The sequence below is a fragment of the Denticeps clupeoides genome, chromosome 19 (genome assembly GCF_900700375.1).
Source record: "Denticeps clupeoides chromosome 19, fDenClu1.1, whole genome shotgun sequence".
NCBI classification, from domain to species: domain Eukaryota; kingdom Metazoa; phylum Chordata; class Actinopteri; order Clupeiformes; family Denticipitidae; genus Denticeps; species Denticeps clupeoides.
Window position 1 is genome coordinate 11582220 of NC_041725.1, and position 20559 is coordinate 11602778.

Here is a 20559-nt window from a genome sequence, read left to right on the forward strand (position 1 = left end):
ATTTGCCCCTAAAATTTTTTATTTAATACTTAAGAGCTGAAGGGTGCAATTTGAGTCGTTTTGTACACACAGCCCTTATCAGGGCTCTTAGTTTGTAAACTCAATATTTTATAGAAATCGAACGAGAATTGCTGGTTTCTTCCTCTTGTAAGTCGTTTTGGATAAAAGAGTCTGCTAAATAAAGTAAAGTAAAGTAAAGTAAAGTAAAAGTAAAGCATGTTGAACAAAAAGGGTCCCCCATTTCCCTCTTGCAATAAATGAGTTCACAACCTGGATGCATTCGTTATGAAAAATTTATTTTTTGTCAGTCAGGTAACACTATTATGTGCAATAAAAGTTTCTAAATTATATATGCTCAACAATTCTCATTGCAGTTATATTGGGTTTTGTCCTCAACATGACATAAACAATGTCTACAATGTACTGTTTCTGTCCATTGTATAGTAACTGGAACCGTTAATATACAAAGTAACCTCTTAGGCCTTCATCATTACAGAAGACAATTAGTGTGGGGGTAAAGTTTATATCTAGATTGTAGACCTAGCTGTGTTGATAAGTGTAATATCCTAACTGGCAGGTGTTTCTTGAAATTGGATGGTACCTGGCTATTGTACAGGACTATAAAACGCTACATTTGCCATGGCTTCATGTAAGTTGTTATTTATTAATCTTGGCATGTTCCAAATGTAGTTCAGGTCTAAATGGCCTTTCCCATCTGCAAAGCAGTAGGAAAAATGGATTGTCTGCCTGGGCATTCATATCTCACAGAGAATGTTTGATGCCTTTTGTTACAGTTTTCTTTCGTTGCAGTCTTATTTCTGTGACTGGCTGATAGGAATATTAAAAAAAAAAATGATTAAAAAAGGATTCTTCTGTCAGCAGTTCCAGATATATTATGTCTTTGGTCAAACAACACCAAGTTCATTTGCAATTCATGTCCATGTCTGAGACGGATGTTTTTGGGATATAGCTCTGGTTGCCGCAATCTGGCCGAGAGTTGTCCATGTAGATAACAGAACTGGTCAGACTTTTGCGGTCTTTTTTGAGGAGCACTTGCCTCTGCCATCGACACAGCAGCAGCTCCACCTGCTCCCGAAAGAAGCTTGTGGTCAGAGTGTAGAGGATCGGGTTCAAGGCACTGTTGATCGGAAGGATGAAGATGACTACCCAGGAGGTAATGGTTCCTGCGTGAAGAAGGAATTCATTGAAATGAGGGCAGAACCGTTCCTGTGAATGATATTACTTTAGTGTGAAAAGTCATTAACAAAATAATTGACCTGAATAACAATTTATTAACAATTTGTAAATTTGATGAGCTGATTATTTCAAATGAATGATTAAAGCAGTCACAGACCTGGAATTTCTACTTCCATTAGTGAGAGGAGTTTGACAAGGAATATTGGGATCCAACAGAGGGCATCAGAGACCACAATAAAGAAAAAGCGATTTGCCACGGCCACATCTTTGTGTAGTCTGTTGCGCAGGTCTGTGGCATTGATGCTTGTCTTGTAGATTGAGTAGAACATACTGGAATAGGAGACGACAATAACCAAGAAAGCCACTAGATTGAGTCCTATAAACAGCAAAAGAGGGAGAGGTGTCGTGGATTACAGATTTTAAATACATGTAATTACAAGTACATGCAGTTTCATTAATGCATGGAAATCTATTGTCCAATTGACCTTAGCAATAGCAATATTTTAACATAAAGATAACTGTTTCCAAAAACTCTGTTGTGGTTAGTTAACTAACCCATTAGCTAGAAATCTTACCCTTTTCACATAAAAGGCCATGCTTTGGATGATTTCAGACACTCCAATGGGAAAAATAACTTTCTCTGTAACTTCAAAAATTCTCAGGAAGATATTTTCATGGCATAATGTCATGTGCACTATGGTGCCAATCAAGAATGCTTCAGTTAAAGCATCCTTCTGTATGTTCAGATTGATTATCACCATGGCCCTGGAATGTCTGCATGGGGTATTAGGAGAACAGTGGGAACCAGAGGAGGAAGGGAAGAGTAGGACGCTGCTGTACACTTGCATGTGTGGTGTGAATACAGGAGAGGTATAACATTTTCCAGAATTAGGTAGAGCTGTCAATCATCCCTGTAGTCTCCTCCCATGTCATTAAGGTTTGACAATAATGACAATTAAATCCTTGTCTTTAACCATTTGTTTCAACAAACCCACAATACATACCTGAAGTTACATTAGTGAAACTCCCCATGTGCTACTTATATTAGAGTGCCACAAAAAATGGGTCCCAAGCCATGATTTTTAAAATGTAAAGTATTTAGGACAAATCTAGCTGTTAGCTACTGTCAGCTAGTGCTGAACCTGAACGGAACAAACTCTGTTCACAGAATTACATCTTAGAACTCACAGCTCCTGCCTCATTAGCAGTCTGACTTTCATGTGATGTTTTTAAGGACACACTGTGGCAAGCATACCCAAAAAGATGCCAGTGGAGTAGCCCTTTGCTGCAGGCTTCTCCATCTGGTCTGAGTGCAGTGGGAAGCAGACACCATTGCGGCCATAGTAGTTGCCAAAGAGGTCCTCATTGAGGAGAGGCACCATGGCAATGGACAGACCCAGCAGCCAGATGGTCACCAGAATGGCGAAGGTCTGAGTCCTACCGGGACGTAGGTTTCTAAAAGGGAAGACAATGACCAGGAACTTCTCCAGTGTTAGGTACGTGAGGAGGAGGACGGACACCTCGGATGACACCATGGCCAGGACGCCAATGACACGGCACTCCAAGCTCTCCATCCACAGCTGGGCATTCTTGTTGTACTCGCCACGGAACTTGATGTCGAGAACGCCCACAAAAAACAAGTAGACTCCCATCAAGCAGTCTGCACCTAGAGCAGGAGATGAAATGTCATATCCAGATCACATGACATTGTTTATGCTGTTCATGCACAACATTTTAACATATTTGTAGCAGAGTGCAGTATGCACACTCCTGTTATGTATAAAGTATGCATGTTCTGCATTCAGCACACTACTGGGTCATTCCTGACCATGTAATATGAACACTATCCAAACCTTACTTCTTTTATACCAAAAATTGTTCTAGCATTAAAAAAGATTCAATAATGCAATACTGCCATGCCTACTAATGTTGTCAAAAAATCAATTCTCAAATCCAAACATTTAGTATCGATTTTGATTACAATTAGCACTGGTGATGTCAGACGACAACAATCTTCAACAGGCATTGCAGCAGGCAGCCCCTCCTCCAGCTACATGGAGGACCCGGTGTTTACATGAGAGACACTTTAAACATAATTCTGCAGCACCAAGCTTGCTAGAAAATGTAAAAAGCAAGAGCACGGTCTGGAAGTATTTTGGATATCAACCAAATGAATGGGGGAAACCCAATGACGTGGACAAGCATGTTTGCAAGATGTGCTTCAAAGCATGACAGGTTTAGCAAAGCATTTAAAATATTCATCACTCCAAATTACGTGCAAAGTTTCGAGAGGGGAGTGAAGTTGCCGTTCAAACGTAATATGAATATTTTAATTGCCTCTGTCAAGCAAACTGTTGAAATAAGTTAACTATATTTTTCACTTTTGCAGCATGAGTACCAAGGAGTGCTTTTCTTTGACTCATTAACATTATCTGTAGCTGTCACTAAAATATCATTCATTTTAACTCACTTTTCCAAAGAATATCAATGTATTTATAAAAGCCAAGAATGCTGAACTGGCTTCTATTCCATAGGACAGGACTGAGAGATCAGTGAATAGGGATGGGAGTGGGATCAGGGCCTGGATTGATTTAGTTGGTGATGCAGATAGAATGCGATTCCCATGAGCTGCCAAGGGATCTGCAATGTTGACAGTGTTACAGATTTTCTGTCCAAAGATGACAGTGCTTGGTGACCAAATGTCAGCCTTTAGAACATCAAACCCTGGTCGCCTGGGGAGGAGAAAAGGTATCAGATTCCTCTTGAGTCCAAGACTACAACAGATAATTGTTTGTCATCCGTCTTTCATGCAGTGACATGAGGGCACGCAGGGGGCAAATGAGCATCAAATACAGAAATAACTGGTTGGTGTACACACACCAGTAGTATCATGGGTCATGACTGTATAAAAAGAAATATTTATGTCCATGTGCATGTGTATGTGTCTGTAGATGCCAGAAACTCATTACCATTTGTGTTGCTGCTGACTACTCTGATTCTGGTAGGCAATTTATGTCAAGCAAGCGCAATGCACTCGCTACAGGTGCACTTTGTTAGGTGACATCTTGTACCCCCTTACTTAGAGGTCAAGGTCAGACCACATGGTATCTGCTGACTGGATATTTTAGCCAGATGACCCATCTCTTCCCAGCAGTAATAACTGATTGGATAAAACCACACCAATCCAGATAATGTGCTCCTACCATCACAACGGATTATGAGTCTGCGTCCTAATCTGCTAGGCCAACACTGACCCAGTGGTACAGAAATCAGGAATGGGGTACATGTTTTAACATAATCTAGAAGATACATATCCTGATCTTCAGACACCCCAGGAGCATGTTCTAGCATTCTGAATGCTGTATTTGGAGAATGTTTGCATCCTGACACTTACAGCACAGGACTTTGATGCATACGGCATGCAGGTTGTTCTCAGCACGGATGACAGTGCGCATGCCGATGACAAAGATGTTCCCAAAGCAGGTGATGAATGCCATCACCCATACAGACACTCTTAGGATTGTGTTTGCCAGCAGGTCCTCAAAGGACGATATCCCATCTGTGTTGGGCTTACATTTCCGTACATGTGGGGCATAGGAGCAGTACTGAAATTTCTTGAAGTATCTAAAAAAAAAAAGACAGAAATAAGATTATTGTTATCTGCTAACATTTTTTTATCAAACATTACATTGCTTCATTACACAACAGTTAGCTAGGAGTTGCCGTGCTCTGAGACAGAGTATGAACAAGTATTTATTGTGTTAATTTGCAATTATAGATAATATTTGACTGTCTCTCCCATTAAGGTCTTGACCTCAATAAAGTTAGCAATGGGTCCTGTATTTAACAGACATTCATAGAACTTCACTGGATTTTTTTCTAACTCATTAAACAAAAACCTTGAAATCTCCTCTTTCACAAAGTCATGTATGTCTGTGAACTTACACACACGTGTTGATTTTTGAAATGCTGCAGCCAAAAAATTGTGAAAATGCTAAACAATTCAGCCACCCTTCCACTCTCTGAGCTTTAGACTGCATGCAACATTTCAAAATAAGCCTAACCCCGAATGTAAACCTAACTCTATTAACTAAGTGTGAAAGTGCATGATGTACATGGATTTATACATGTAGTTTGACCCGAAGATAAAAGGCACCATATTAATGTATATTAAATAGTGGTGGGCCGTTATCGCCGTTAAAGTGCTGCGTTAACGTGAGACTCTTATCGGGCGATAAAAAAAATATCGCCGTTAATCTATTCACAAAGTTGGGTTGGGAGCTGGGTCTATACTACGCAAGCTATTGTGCCAGAGTTAAATGGTTACACTAGATTTATAAGTATATTTCTTCTTTCTTGTGTCTTTTATTTTCTTATTTTCTAAAGACTTTTATTTTGTTTTTGAGACCCGGTTTAGTTCTCTTGGACACATGGCGTGAGTTGTGAGAGGTGCGTGGGGTTTGTTCTGAAAGTTATTTCTTTCATTTTAATTTATGTACATATTAGGAATATGTACAGGAATATGAACATTAACTTTATGTTAATGTTCAGTTCTCTTGGACACATGGCGTGAGTTGTGAGAGTAGAGAGAGGTGCAGAAAGACGCAATGTTCTGACGCGACCTTGCTTTTTGTACAGAATACACTTTGCACAGAAAATCTCTTGGGTGTCAGCTCATCATTTGTGGTTCAAGAAAAGAAATCAAAAAGTTACACAACGCAGAAGAAGAACCGCTACACTAAGATGACTTTCACCTTGATATTTTAGCGCGGATGTATACCTAGCCGATTTGCACTGTAGGGGGCGAGAACGAGCTTTCTCAAGCAGTTTGTGATGCATTTGGGAAACAGGAGATGAGCCCCTGGTCTAATGCGCCACCTGTCTTGAGAAACCCGTTCTAAAAGACTTACTTTTAGTCATTATTTGGGTAGCACACATATTCTGAATGCCTTCGGCAGAATTCAAATGAGCCATTTTAATCTAGATTAATCTATAGTAATTCCAAGATTACAGTGAGATTAATCTAGATTAAGAAAATTAATCTATGACCACCTCTAATATTAAATCTTTCCATTTTGGAACTTTTATTTTGAAATATTGCATACTGTCAAAAGTGCAGTGAGTGCCTTAAATAGGAAGCTTTTACTTAGAAAAAAAGTTTTCTAGGTTTTTGTTTAACAGGAAATACAGCAAAGATCTGTGAATGTCTGTCAAATACAGGACCCACTGCTAACTTTTTCTCAGGTGTCATGATTGTGACAGCAGGTCAGATGTTGTACCAGTTCATTTTAACAAGCTGCTCCTCCTCCTTGCGCTCTGTGCTCTCGTCTATTTTCCAAAAATAATGCATCCTGTTTATACCATGCAGTTCTACTTCAATTCTTACATGTGTGAGAGGTTTTCCATTGGCCGGAACATCCTTATCTGTATATCTGGGATTTCAATTCCCTCCAGGACCCTTGGGGAGAGTTTAACATTCATTAGTTTTATGACTTTTAATCTCCAATGTATTCCTGTCTGTCCAATCTGCAGTACCCACTGGGATGTTCGAGATGGTGAGCTTTTGTAAACAGCACTCTGTACCAGACTACTCACCACTCTAACATTATTTCACTTTATCAGAAAGCAACACGTTCAAATCATCCTGATTTGAACATGCAAATTGGGCTCTAATGAAATATGCAAATGTCCTAAAGTGTACTGCATGACATTAATTCTGCAAATAAACCAAGTATCTCTTAAGAGTCATTGAAACATAAACAAAGCGACTGAAGCCTTACCAAATGAGTGATGACAGACAAGCTTTTACTCACAGTGACTGCAGCTGCACAAGGTGGTCAAACTGGCCAGGCTGAATGTGTCTTAATGGGTTCTCCGATATATTTCTGCAATTGAGGGAAAAAAAGGCCAATTTGAACAGGGTACCACAGTGCTATGAAAGAGACATTATTCATCACACTGGCAGCACTTTAAAAAACTCATCAGTGCTAGTACTCACAGAATTTGCAGAGACTGTAAGCCACCAAAAATGTTCAAGGGTAACTCATTAATCCTGTTGTTTGACAGGTCCCTGCAAAATACAAAATAGAAAAAGATTTTTTGAAGTGAATTATGACTTTTGAAGTGAATTTTGACTCTGAAGTCAAACTTTCACTGTGTGGCACTTACAGTTCTCCTAACACGTGGAGAGGTTGAAAGGTGTTCTTTGGGAGCACATTAATTTGATTGGCCCGTAATGATCTAGAAAAAGAAAGTGTCTTAAACACTGTATCAAGTTGTCGCAATGTCAAACTGTACAAAGTGTTGAATATTTTTTTTTATCTTTGATTACTCTGCAGGCAAAAATTGCCCCCAAAAAACTCACATGTGAATAAAATGTATTTCTTTTTGGTAACAGTGTGAACAGCAGAAATCCATTGAGTGTGGATTTGGACATTTTTTTTTGCATAGTTTTTGCATATCTCAACTGTATCCAACATTCAATACATAAATATTACATACTGCAAGTGATAAAAAAATGATATGTGTGGTAACCCTTTCGCAACTATCCACATTGGTTGCTATAGTAATGGCGTCATGCCGGAACACCAGAATGGAACAGCGTCTCTTTTTTTCCAGGCAGCAATGTGAATCCGCGACACAGAGTCTTGCACATAATGAGATAGCAGCTGAGGAGGGCTGCCTAGGCTGCTTCATTTCATGGAATCACTGTCTGGTGGAGGTGGACAGTGAGTCTGACCATGGACTTTTCACAAAGGGCACGTTTCATGTTTCTGTCTTCTGTATGTATGGTTTAACTGTATTAAGAGGCAGTATCAAATTGGTGTTTTTGGCTGTTCAGACTCTTCTGATGGGATTACAGATATCAGGCATAGATCAGATTTGGACCATCAGTGTGATCACAGCAAGAGTCCTACAGAAAAGACACAGACAGATGGTGCCTGCGATTGGAATTAAATCTGAAACCATTCACGTCAGTTTCTTTCTCCTAATCCTTCTGATCATCTAATCAACAAAGGTAAAACAGTGCTGATCTTCTGTCCATGTGGGTCAGATCACAACCATAACCAGTCCATACTGGAATCTGATGTTGGCCAGTAAACCTGAATCTGAGCAGTAGAATTTTGCTCTTAGGCGTGTAATGTTAAATTACCCTTTGACCTAAATAGCATTAAGGAAAAGTTGCTTTGTTATCTTACAATGCTAGTCATGACATATGTATTAGATTCAACATACTAATGCAGGTCACCAATAATTTTGGTAAAAAAAAGTTGGACTTGATACTCTAATATTTACAGTGAGTGTAGTTCATCTCATGCATGTTCTCACATCCGTACTCACAGCACAGTTAGTTTGTTGCACAAGACCAGTGTAGAGATGTTCAAAGTCTGGATGTGGTTCCGTTCAAAGTCTCTGATCAGCAGGGGATGGGTTGAACAGCATAGTGAACACATCACAGTCAGCCACTGAGTACACCTTTCCAAAAACCTCTCTTAAAACCTGCAGTATTGAAGTATAATCTCATGCAAATGTAGACATAACAAATGCACAATTTGGGCACAGTGGTGGCCTGGTAACATGAAAAAGCTGTAACTGTGTAGATGACAAGCGACATTTAGCGCCAGGGAGAGCACACCGAACATACCTAACTCTAACTTAGGTAACAGCGAATATCTGTACAATGCACCCAGACCTGTGCCAGTTACATTAAAGCAACATATGTGCATACGTTTTTGTGCTCAGTTTTGGTGTTATGGGCACCTGAGTTTTACTTTTTTATTATTTTTTTTAAAATGCTGCATTCCCTCAGCTCCTCTGGGTCTCTCTCATCATATCATACATATCAACATCAACATATCTCATGGGATATGGCTTAAAAAGCTGTCTGTAGTAGCAGATGTGCTTAGCAGATGTGCTGTACTTACAACCAGCTGAGAGCAGGCATATGAGCACAGAGTCTTGCTGGAGGAAGTTGATGTATGGATGTGTTCACCATGGACCTGCACAGGCCAGCATTTTGTTAGAACCTGCAGGCCCTCAAGCCAATCTATAGAGGTATGTTTCTATAGTCTGTGCAGCTATTTATATTTCATTCCCACTGACTGGTGGGAATAGTGCAATATGATATAGAATGATGAGTAAGCAGAATGAAACTACGAGAAATTTAAAGTCTTTTTCCATAATATGAGACAGCGCTGTTTCTATCTCGATCACAGAGACAGACTGTTCTTGGACTCTATCTGAATAATTTTAGTGGTCATATTGTTAGACATTTTTTCAGCAATAATGAAAGTCATCTTTGTTCTGTCTGATATTCAACTGTAATGCCATATATAATTCTACAGGCTTTTTTTTCTATGCTGTAAAATGTAAAATTCAAACTTAATTCCACACTGATGGCCAACAACGAATGCATAACTCATGCAACAAAGTGCTTCTTCAAACAGCTTATGAATTATGCATCAGCATGCGATTAAAAGCTGTTATAGAGACACTTACAGGAAAAACAGGGACCTGAGTCCAACAAATGTCTCTTCTGTGATCATCTTCAGTGGATTGTCATCCAGAATCCTGTGATCAGACACACAACAAACATAGCATACAAGCTGAGGAGGGGCATACTTTGTAGAATAGCAGCAACGAGCAACCCTTTTCAGAGCCACCAGCTTGTGCATTTTATATAAATGTTGGGACCGTTTAAAAGCATCAGGCTGCCAGTGCCTTCCCAGCGCTGCGGTGTGGAGCCAGGAAGAGAATTCAAGCCATGCCATCTTATTAGGATGTGTTACACCTTACTATGGTGCCAGAATTAGCAGTTGCTTTTAAGGTGATACTCATACTGCCTAACCACAGCATTATAAACCTGCTTTTTACAAGAGGGAACAATTTTCATTCATTCATAATACTCATATTTTTTATGCATCAGAATTATGATGGCATGTCATTATGTAAATTGTTTTATTTTAGATTGAATAAATACATATGGACAGATACTTCTATGCAGACATGCATTCATAAAAGCAAAACCACATGAGCAGGCTTCATTGTGCGCAACAAGTAAAACCATACAGAGATATTAGCAGATGCGGCATGTGCCAGCTACCTGTGGGTGTGCAGTTGTTTGTACTCACAGCCAGCGTAATTTGTGCAGATCGCTGAACACCCCGGGCCTTAACAGAGTGATGCAGTTCTGGCTGAGAGACCTGAAGTAAAACGGACAGGAGCCTGTTTCATGTCAAATGAAGCTTTTCACAAACTGCTGCCAAGGAAAGGACAACCATAATTACGTAATTTTTACAATGTGTATGCAGAGCTAGAGAGTCAAGAGGATATCCCAAATTGTACTGCAGACATGATTTGTGTGGCAAGATAAATCGTTTGACCAGAAGCTCTAAAATTCATGAATTTGGACATGGTTCAGATTGCTTCTTCTCTTTCTACTGCACTTCAGACCTCGTAGCTTATGACATCTTATTTTGGATAATTTCATTCAGTTTTTGACGGTTCACGAACAATGCTGTCTGCTGATTACTGATTACAAACTGTATAGCCCATAAATAACATTTCACTAATGCATTCTATTTGGAAAAACACCATTTTAACTTCGTTATGCATTTTTAACAAAACACTGTCAGTTTGGCCAGATATGCATCACAAAAAATACTTGACTGACCCTGTAAGATAAAAAAGCGGACAATTTATGTTCTTTCTGAAAAGCTTTTCAGGCTTGCAAGTTGAATTGTGTGGAAAGTGCTTTGGTAACAAATAACAAATCAATTTTGAGTTATTGCCCTTGCAAAAAAATTCAGTTTGGTCCAGTTCTATATTTAGTCTTATACTTCTCTCATCGCTCTGATGCACAGAACATCATGAACATGGACTAATATGCATGGACAGGGTTCTGATTCATGGAGTATGTAGTTTGGGAGCCTGAGACTTGACTCCAGGTCAGAAAAAACATGAATGCGTAATGCATGCAGTGGAGGGCAAGGTACGTGAGGAGGAAGGTATTCCAAGGAATCCACTCACAGTTTTTGGAGTTTGTACAATCCCACAAAAGCACCAGTGGAGATCGAATTTATGCAGTTGTCCTGCAGAAATCTAAAAGCCAACACACGTTCAAACATTTTTGAAAACATTTTCAGTATTATTGAAAGATTAACATTCATTTCTTTATTTTTTCTAAAAATAATTGCAAACAGAAGATACATTATTGAGGTCCTTTCAGGGCACATGGAACTCTATTTAAGTAAACAATAAAATGTATTTTTCATACAACACACCACACATAAATGTCTCTATAAGGATTGTCATAGAATGGCAATATTTTGTTCACTGATTTGAAGAATATTTTGTATTTTTTTAAATCTTTGAAATGTGCACATTTGTCTCCACAAGTTATTTGCAGAGACTGACCTTTACACTCCCTACGATCTAACATGCATGGACTGGATACTGAATCATGAAGTCTGTAGTTTGGGAGCCTGAGACTTGACTCCAGGTCAGAGAAAAAGATCATACATGAATGCGTAATGCATGCAGTGGAGGGCAATTCCAAGGAATCCACTCACAGTAGTAGCCTAGTGGGTAACACACTCGCCTATGAACCAGAAGACCCAGGTTCAAATCCCACTTACTACCATGAGCAAGACACTTAAGCCTGAGTGTCTCCAGGGGGACTGTCCCCCCTGATTGTAAGTCGCTCTGGATAAGGGCGTCTGATAAATGCTGTAAATGTAAAATGTACAATCAATTCTGCATCACGTTTCTTATCAGTGCATCCTGCTTAAACTATACAAAGCGTATGCGCATTCTGAGTAAACACATTCCAGTTCTTTCATTCTAGTGTCATGCATGCTGATTTCCGAATGGTGTTCAAATTAAACCCCCCCTCCTTGAATAAATCAAGACGACTACAAAAGTGTGTGAAGAGCTTGCTGGCACTCTCTGAAGAGTCAACACACCTTAGAACAAATGAGTAGTTAATTAAACCCATTTAAGATTAATTTGAGTGAATCCAGCATCCAACAACAAATACTGCCATTTCATAGTTCGATAGGTAACATTGAGTACAGTTCACCAAACATAACAAATGATTTTAGACAAGACCTAAATTTCGGACCAATGAATCCATTTCGCACCAATGAGTCAATGCAGCCGAGAGCTGGTGATGAAAATTTTCTTTTTCTAGACTACTGATTAAACTGAATTAAACCACACATAAAGTCAGACAGTGGCATTCGACAGACATGGGAGGTGGATTGTCGGAACTAAGTTATTTTCTGCCAAAAATCCCAACCATTGCATCCAGAACTGGCTTAAATTGAGCCCAATTTGGTACATTTGACAAAGGGTGGGGACCAACCCACACACCAATCACTCACACTCTCGCACCATCAATTTAGTCACCAATCCAAGTAGAGGGAGAATTGATGTCAAGTATTCCTTAATGTTTACAGTACTTTTTAGTATAAAATCTACCATTTTGGAGAATGTGGAAGTGATCCCATAAAAACCCAAGTTCTTGTGGCTTTAAGGTTTTAAGTCTGAGATAAATAAGCCAAAACAGATGAGTCTGTGAGATGGCAGCCTCTAACTGTTTTACTTACAGCCTCTGTAGCTCTGTGTACATGGAGAAGACATCTTCAGCAAGTGTTCTGATCTCATTGCTCTTCAAGGATCTGTTGGATTATTCAAAAAAGAGAGCAGTCCAGAAATGTCTGTACTAGTGTTTCATGAGACCATACATTTTATGAAGAACACATGCATAGTGAAAACTAATAAGCCCTGTCTGTGAAAGGAAGGTATTTTAGTGTGTGATGGTTGTAGGTTTTTCGTGCGAGGCTGGTATTTGATCTACAATGCTCAGCAGATTTGAAACAAATCCCAAGAAAACATGCTGGTGTTTCCATCATCTGCACAAAGATTCAACGTTCATGCTTCCGTGAGCAGACCAACATGAATTGACAGTGAGTGCTGCATACAAGGACGTCACGTTTGTTGATATTGGCGGCACGGCTTTCAGATGCACTCGTACACAGTTGAGATCGGTTTCTGTGCATTGGCAGACATCTGGATAGTGCTGCAAAGCTGAAAGAAAAGGCACAAACAGAGAGTGCGATAGCCACCTTGTCTTTGGGTCAAAAAACTCACTTCTTCTGCAAGTCAAAGTTCTTCACTTTATGCTCTGTGTCTATTTTTCATGTGTTTGTATCCGCTATTGCCACTAATCATGCAGGCCCATGGCCTTTAATAATAGAACAGCAGAATGGGGTGGGGTTCTTACAGCAGTCGCTAGTGACGTCTCTGGGGTTTTCTCTCTTAACAGTTCTGTCAAAGAAATCTGCCCAGCCACTGTTATCCCCTGCAAAAAAATAACAGGAAACTCAGTTCCCAGCCAGCAGGCTGGTAAGTAATGGACTGGGGATACACACATGCACACAAACAGACATATTCAAACAACTGCCGACTATAGTCAGACAAACATTCACCTAGCAGCGTGGGCTGGACTCTCTATACAAACCGACCTCAAATGCAACCCCAGTTATTCACCGATCCACATTACTGAACATGAGGCGAGATTAATTAGTCTTCTGGTGCCATCAGCGTGTCAGCAGAGCCTCCTGTGCACTATCACTTCTCCCTCCCACACACTACGCGTGTGTATGTGGATGCTCATTATTGTGCACTCACACAATAATGAGCAGCAAGCTCGAATGTACACAACCAGGGTCTAAGGTTATGCTAAGACCATAGATCATTATAATACACCATAATAATAACTGTGGTTTCCAAGGACAACTGAACCTGCACCACCCTGCCACAATGACCCCCAATTCCCAGGTCTACTGAAAGGGCCATGTTTGATTCTGAATGACACAAGAAAATGACCTCTCACCACAGTTGTCCTCGTCTGCTCCATTTGGACAGTCCTGCTGGCCATTGCAGTGGAGAACCTGTGGCAGGCACATGCTGAGATTTCCACACGGAAAAAGACCCAAAGGACAGTCATCAAAGGCTTCCCTGCTGGAACCCATGGCACCAGCTGAGGAAAATACAGCATATTATAAATGTCCCAAACAGTTCAGTTTGTTTCTTTAATGTCAGCAGAGCTGGTAAGCAATGAGTTACATTTACTCTGTTACATTTACTTTAGTAAATTCTAAGAGTAGGTTTACAACACCATACTTTCCATTCATTTGTTAATAAGAAACTCTACACTTACTTCAGTACATTCAGTACATTGGGCAACAATATCAACAATAATCACATGACACCATTTCACCAATCAGACATAGCCATGAAGTCACATGACCACACACAATATGGGGTGGCATAGCAGCACAAAACTCCTCACACAGCACATAATACAGAATCCCAATCATTCATATAGAAACTTTAAGTGTTTGTAAAGGTTTTATCAAATGGTGCCATTAGCTAAGTAGACCAACATACTAACGTTATCATTTAGCTGTTTTATTTAATTTCTCAAGGCTAACACATATAATAAGCATATATATATATATATGTGTGTGTGTGTGTGTGTGTGTGTGTGTGTTTCTATATGAATTTTATATATATATATAAAAACTAAGACTACTCTATATATATATTAGAGGTGGGCATAGATTAATTTTCTTAATCTAGATTAATCTCACTGTAATCTTGGAATTAATCTACAAAATTAATCTACATGAATATAGATTAATCTAGATTAAAATGGCTCATCTGAATTCTGCCGAAGGCATTCAGAATATGTGTGCTACCCAAATAATGACTAAAAGTAAGTCTTTGAGAACGGGTTTCTCAAGCCAGGTGGGGCATTAGACCAGGGGCTCATCTCCTGTTTCCAAAATGCATCACAAACTGCTTGAGAAAGCTGTTCTACTATGATAATTGGTGATGAAAATAAATTATGTTCAATAAGATGTACTTGTGTTTACCAACTGTTTATTCAGTTAAATAGCTGCATCCATGTTAGCACGTCACGTTTGATGTGGTAATTTCACAGTTTGAAGACTCGTTCTCGCCCCCTACAGTGCAATTCGGCTAGGTATATCAAGGTGAAAGTCATCAAAGTGTAGCGGTTCTTCTTCTACGTTGTGTAACTTTTTGATTTTGTTTCTTGAACCACAAATGATGAGCTGACACCCAAGAGATTTTCTGTGCAAAGTGTATTCTGTACAAAAAGCAAGGTCGCGTCAGAACATCGCATCACACATCGCGTCTTTCTGCACCTCTCTCTCTCACAACTCACGGCATGTGTCAAAGAGAACTGAACATTAACATAAAGCATTCACAATTTACAATACTGCATACCTGTAGAAAAAGCAAGGTCGCGTCAGAACATTGCGTCACACATAATTTCTAAAAACTTCAACAGTTACTTCAGTACTTGAGTGGTCTAATCACTACAGACTTTTGTAATCTCACTTAAGTATTTTTTTTAGATAACTAGGTATTATTGGATACTATTCTTAGTAACTCAACTTTTTCTTGAGTTAAATTTTGCTACTCTACCTCTAAATGCCTGAAAAGACACTTCTGGATTACACAAGATTTACTTATGAGTAGATTGTGGACACTGCAGATATGGAAGGCTTAGAAAACTTGGGAATGTTGTTTAGGCAGAATATTTGGAATACATTTTAGAAAGTTCATACTTGTGTAAGTGAAATACGGTTTCAAAAACCATGAATTTATTTATTCTAATGTAATTTAAACAAGTTCTGAGTTCTGTTGTCAGCGCTTGCTAAATGGTGCTGTCTTCCAACTGAATTCTAGCAGCACCAAATCAAACTCATTACATGGGCTGTACTTGCCAAATTGTCTCTAAGTACACACAGTACCAATTCCCCATCACGAGTACGGGGAGAAGAGGCTTTGGGGACATGTGATCCCTTTTGTGATTTTCCTAACACCCAAAAGAGGCATTCGTAAAATGAGCAAAGCCAAATATGCTGGAGCACCGATGAACTCCGCTGTCCCGTGTGTCTTTGCTTAGTACTGCCTTCATTACAGATGGATGAAATACTGGGTGACAGAGGTTTAGAGAGAATTATTTCACTGACATGATTTCCCAGAGGCCAGTCTTCTATCTGGAAGCAACACAGCTGCTGTCACCACATCACCTCTATAGAGAAGACTGTCTCCCAGTTCCACAGATCTCCTGTTTATTGGTTTTGATTGTTTTTTGCTGATTTATTGAGCAGTTTCAGAATCCGGCCTGGGGTGACTACTCGGGAGGATTCGGGGGGGTAATTTCAATGATAATGATGACCAGACTCAAGACTCTCTCTCTCTCTCTCTATATATATATATATGTATATGTGTGTGTGTGTGTGTGTGTATATATATATATATATATATATATATGTGTATATATGTCACTTTCAATGCATTTTACATGAAGAGGGCGCAAACCATACAGGGTTGATCCTCATCTCTACAAATTATAATTATGGCAGTCATATCAAAATAAAACAATATCTTCCAGCAATATTAGACCTAGTTTTGTGCTTTTTCAGTGCTTGATGAAAGTTTTTTTTTTGTGTGTGTGAAACTCTTGTCAATGTCCATTCTCACAAAGATAAATTCTTAAATAAAGATAAAATAATTAATTAAATAGGAATTCACATGGACAATATCTATGCACTGTTACCATAAAACAGAATCACACCATAAAACACCTTGTAAACATAGTTGTCATGAAAACATGCTGTTAATGTTTAACAAAAATATTAAACCAGATGCAACTAAATTTATTCTAAATTATTATAGCAGAAGGAATTACATTCTCATTCTTATATTCTTATAATTTAATATTCATGCAAATTCTGAATACAAACCTCATTTCATCATGGTTTAAAGAAACTGCATATATCACAATTGTAACAAATGAAAGCATGTCTTAATATTGTCTTAATTTGGATTACTCTATCCTGCCAATTTCTTCCACAGATGTCTAACTTTCTAGAGATTTGCAGAAAAAAAAAAAATTATTATAATGCCTCCTAAACGAGGAGAATTAATTTGGGAGTGAGCAGAGTCATTTTTTACTATGACCCAGGGCACATCTTATGCAAATCAGATCCTAATGGAGGAAAAGAATAAAGTCACATTTATTGCCATCGTCCTCATTTCAGTGAGCACTTAAATTACCAACTGTGCAAAATTGTTGGAATTTTCATGTGAGAAGCTTTGGGACCGTGAGGCCTGAAACATGTAAATGCAAAAAAGCATTAAATAAAGATGAAGTGCAGATGATTTTAGTGTATGAAGGGTAGGGTAGTCCAGATACAGTGGGTACAGGGGTTTAGACACACTTAATAAAGAACCTGCACAAAGCAGATTGATATTTTCTTGACATTGTGTCTTCGCTTCACAACCTTGCAAGGCTATCTATCTGTCTGTCTGTCTGTGTGTCAAATAATAGAATATTGTATAATAATAATTAAAGACTGTCATGTTGTCAAGTATTAATAGGCTTTTCAGCATTTTGGGTGGGTATCTGAACTGTTCTTCTGAACTAATAAAAAGCTAACTATTATTAATAATGTAGTGCATAATGTCACATGAAAAAAATCTAATTTGTGGTGTGTAAAAATGTAAAAGGAAAAATGTATAGCAACTGTATGTGGTCCTATACCCTACATACATGAACAATATAATTGTGTGGTAACTGTGCTCTAACTGTGTGATACTTGTGCAGTAACTGTGCTGTAATTGTGTGTTATTTGTGTGGTAACTGTGTGTTACTTGTGTGGTAACTATGCTGTAATATTGTGTTCCTTGTTTTCTAACTGTGCTGTAATTGTGTGTTATTTGAATGGTATCTATGATGTAATAGTATGTTATTTGTGTGGTACCTGTGCTGTAATAGTGTGTTATTTGTGTGGCAACTATGCTGTAATTGTGTGTTATTGGTGTGGTAACTGTGCTGTAACTGTGTGTTACTTGTGTGGTAACTGTGCTGTAATTATGTGTTATTTGTGTGGTAATTGTTCTGTACTTTACTTTATTTGGCAGACGCTTTTATCCAAAGCGACTTACAATGGGAAGACACCAGCAACAATGGGAAGACACCAACTGTGTGTTACTTGTGTGGTAACTGTGCTGTAAATGTGTTTTATTTGTGTGGTAAAAGTGCTGTCATTTTGTGTTATTTGTGTGGTAACTGTGTGTGACTGTGTTGTAACTGTGTGTTACTTGTGTGGTAACTGTGATGTAATTGTGTTTTATTTGTGTGGTAAAAGTGCTGTAATGTTGTGTTATTTGTGTGGTAACTGTTCTGTAATATTGTGGTAACTGTGTGTGACTGTGTTGTAACGGTGAGTTACTTGTGTGGTAACTGTGCTGTAATTGTGTTTTATTTGTGTGGCAACTGTGATGTAATTGTGTGGTATCTGTGCTGTAACTGTGTGTTATTTGTGTGGTAACTGTGCTGTAATATTGTGTTACTTGTGTGGTAACTGTGCTGTAATTATGTGTTACTTGTGTGGTAACTATGCTGTAATTGTGTTATTGGTGTGGTAACTGTGTGCTACTTGTGTGGTAAGTGTGTTGTAATTATGTGTTACTTGTCTGGTAACTATGCTGTAATTGTGTTATTGGTGTGGTAACTGTGTGCTACTTGTGTGGTAAGTGTGTTGTAATTATGTGTTACTTGTGTGGTAACTATGCTGTAATTGTGTTATTGGTGTGGTAACTGTGTGCTACTTGTGTGGTAACTGTGCTGTAATTATGTGTTACTTGTGTGGTAACTATGCTGTAATTGTGTTATTGGTGTGGTAACTGTGTGCTACTTGTGTGGTAACTGTGCTGTAATTATGTGTTACTTGTGTGGTAACTATGCTGTAATTGTGTTATTGGTGTGGCAACTGTGATGTAATTGTGTGGTATCTGTGGTGTAACTGTGTGTTATTTGTGTGGTAACTGTGCTGTAATATTGTGTTACTTGTGTGGTAACTGTGCTGTAATTATGTGTTACTTGTGTGGTAACTATGCTGTAATTGTGTTATTGGTGTGGTAACTGTGTGCTACTTGTGTGGTAACTGTGCTGTAATTATGTGTTACTTGTGTGGTAACTATGCTGTAATTGTGTTATTGGTGTGGCAACTGTGATGTAATTGTGTGGTATCTGTGGTGTAACTGTGTGTTATTTGTGTGGTAACTGTGCTGTAATATTGTGTTACTTGTGTGGTAACTGTGCTGTAATTATGTGTTACTTGTGTGGTAACTATGCTGTAATTGTGTTATTGGTGTGGTAACTGTGCTGTAATATTGTGTTACTTGTGTGGTAACTATGCTGTAATTGTGTTATTGGTGTGGTAACTGTGTGCTACTTGTGTGGTAACTGTGCTGTAATTATGTGTTACTTGTGTGGTAACTATGCTGTAATTGTGTTATTGGTGTGGTAACTGTGTGTTATTTGTGTGGTAACTGTGCTGTAATTATGTGTTACTTGTGTGGTAACTATGCTGTAATTGTGTTATTGGTGTGGTAACTGTGTGCTACTTGTGTGGTAACTGTGCTGTAATTGTGTGTTATTTGTGTGGTAACTATGCTGTAATTCGCTGAAACTCGACTTAAAGCAACAATTATCACTGTTTTGGACAAAAGACGCGTCTTACCGGTGGTGGTGAGTGACAGGCAGACGTGCAGGGTGACGAGCGTCTCCCGCAGCCCGGCGCGCGCGTGTCGCATGGTGCCGCGTCCGGGACGTCGCTTCTCCCCTCACACGCCGGCGATGGCAGGAGCGGAAGGGTCCGGTCCGTCCATCCAGGCTCCGAGTCGTACTCACGTCAACCTCGCGCGGGAGCAACAAACAAACAAACAAACAAACAAACAAACAAAAACGCGCGCGAATTAATTAAGCAACTTGTAGGCGCGCCCGCGGTGGAGGCTGGCGCGCGACTGGGACGGATTCTGTACCGCAGCCGGGAAGGACTTTTCCTCAGCTGGGAGGGGGACACACTCTTCATCCCACCCAGAATATTTCAACAACACCTAGCTGTACCACTATGGCTTTTTTTTTTTTTTTTTTGTCCCCGACCAATATGCTCTAATATTATACAATAATTGTGGGGAATTCTGGGGGTGTGGGTATTGGACCTCTTCTTTTAGTTTTATTTGCTTCGGGTCTGAGTTCGGGATTTCACTCCCCTCAGTGGGAATTTGTGAGAATGTGAAAGACACCAAATTCCATGTGTTAATTCGCGAATCTGTGGTTTCTGAACAGCACTGAGCGCATGCGCACACAGGTATGGCGGAGCAGGCAGCCCGCGTCTCACTTCTACCGGCTACTGCTGAAGACAACGTAGTTTTACTTGCATACTACAAAAGTCTCCCGTGATCTTCATT

General features: G+C 39.3%; 1 protein-coding gene across 1 annotated transcript; it reads right to left on the reverse strand.

The window, feature by feature from the left end:
- Positions 1-308: 308 nt before the first annotated feature.
- On the reverse strand, positions 309-20083 carry rxfp2b (relaxin family peptide receptor 2b). The gene is made up of 18 exons (XM_028961838.1): positions 19830-20083; positions 14096-14242; positions 13484-13561; positions 13182-13287; positions 12807-12878; positions 11227-11298; positions 10329-10400; positions 9697-9768; positions 9123-9197; positions 8539-8610; positions 7366-7437; positions 7196-7267; positions 7011-7082; positions 6584-6655; positions 4592-4821; positions 2453-2863; positions 1355-1573; positions 309-1184 (listed from the first exon to the last, which is right to left on the reverse strand). Exons 1-18 carry the CDS (start codon positions 19900-19902, stop codon positions 922-924), a joined length of 2250 nt encoding a protein of 749 aa, XP_028817671.1. The 5' UTR covers positions 19903-20083; the 3' UTR covers positions 309-921.
- Between the last annotated feature and the right edge of the window lie 476 nt (positions 20084-20559).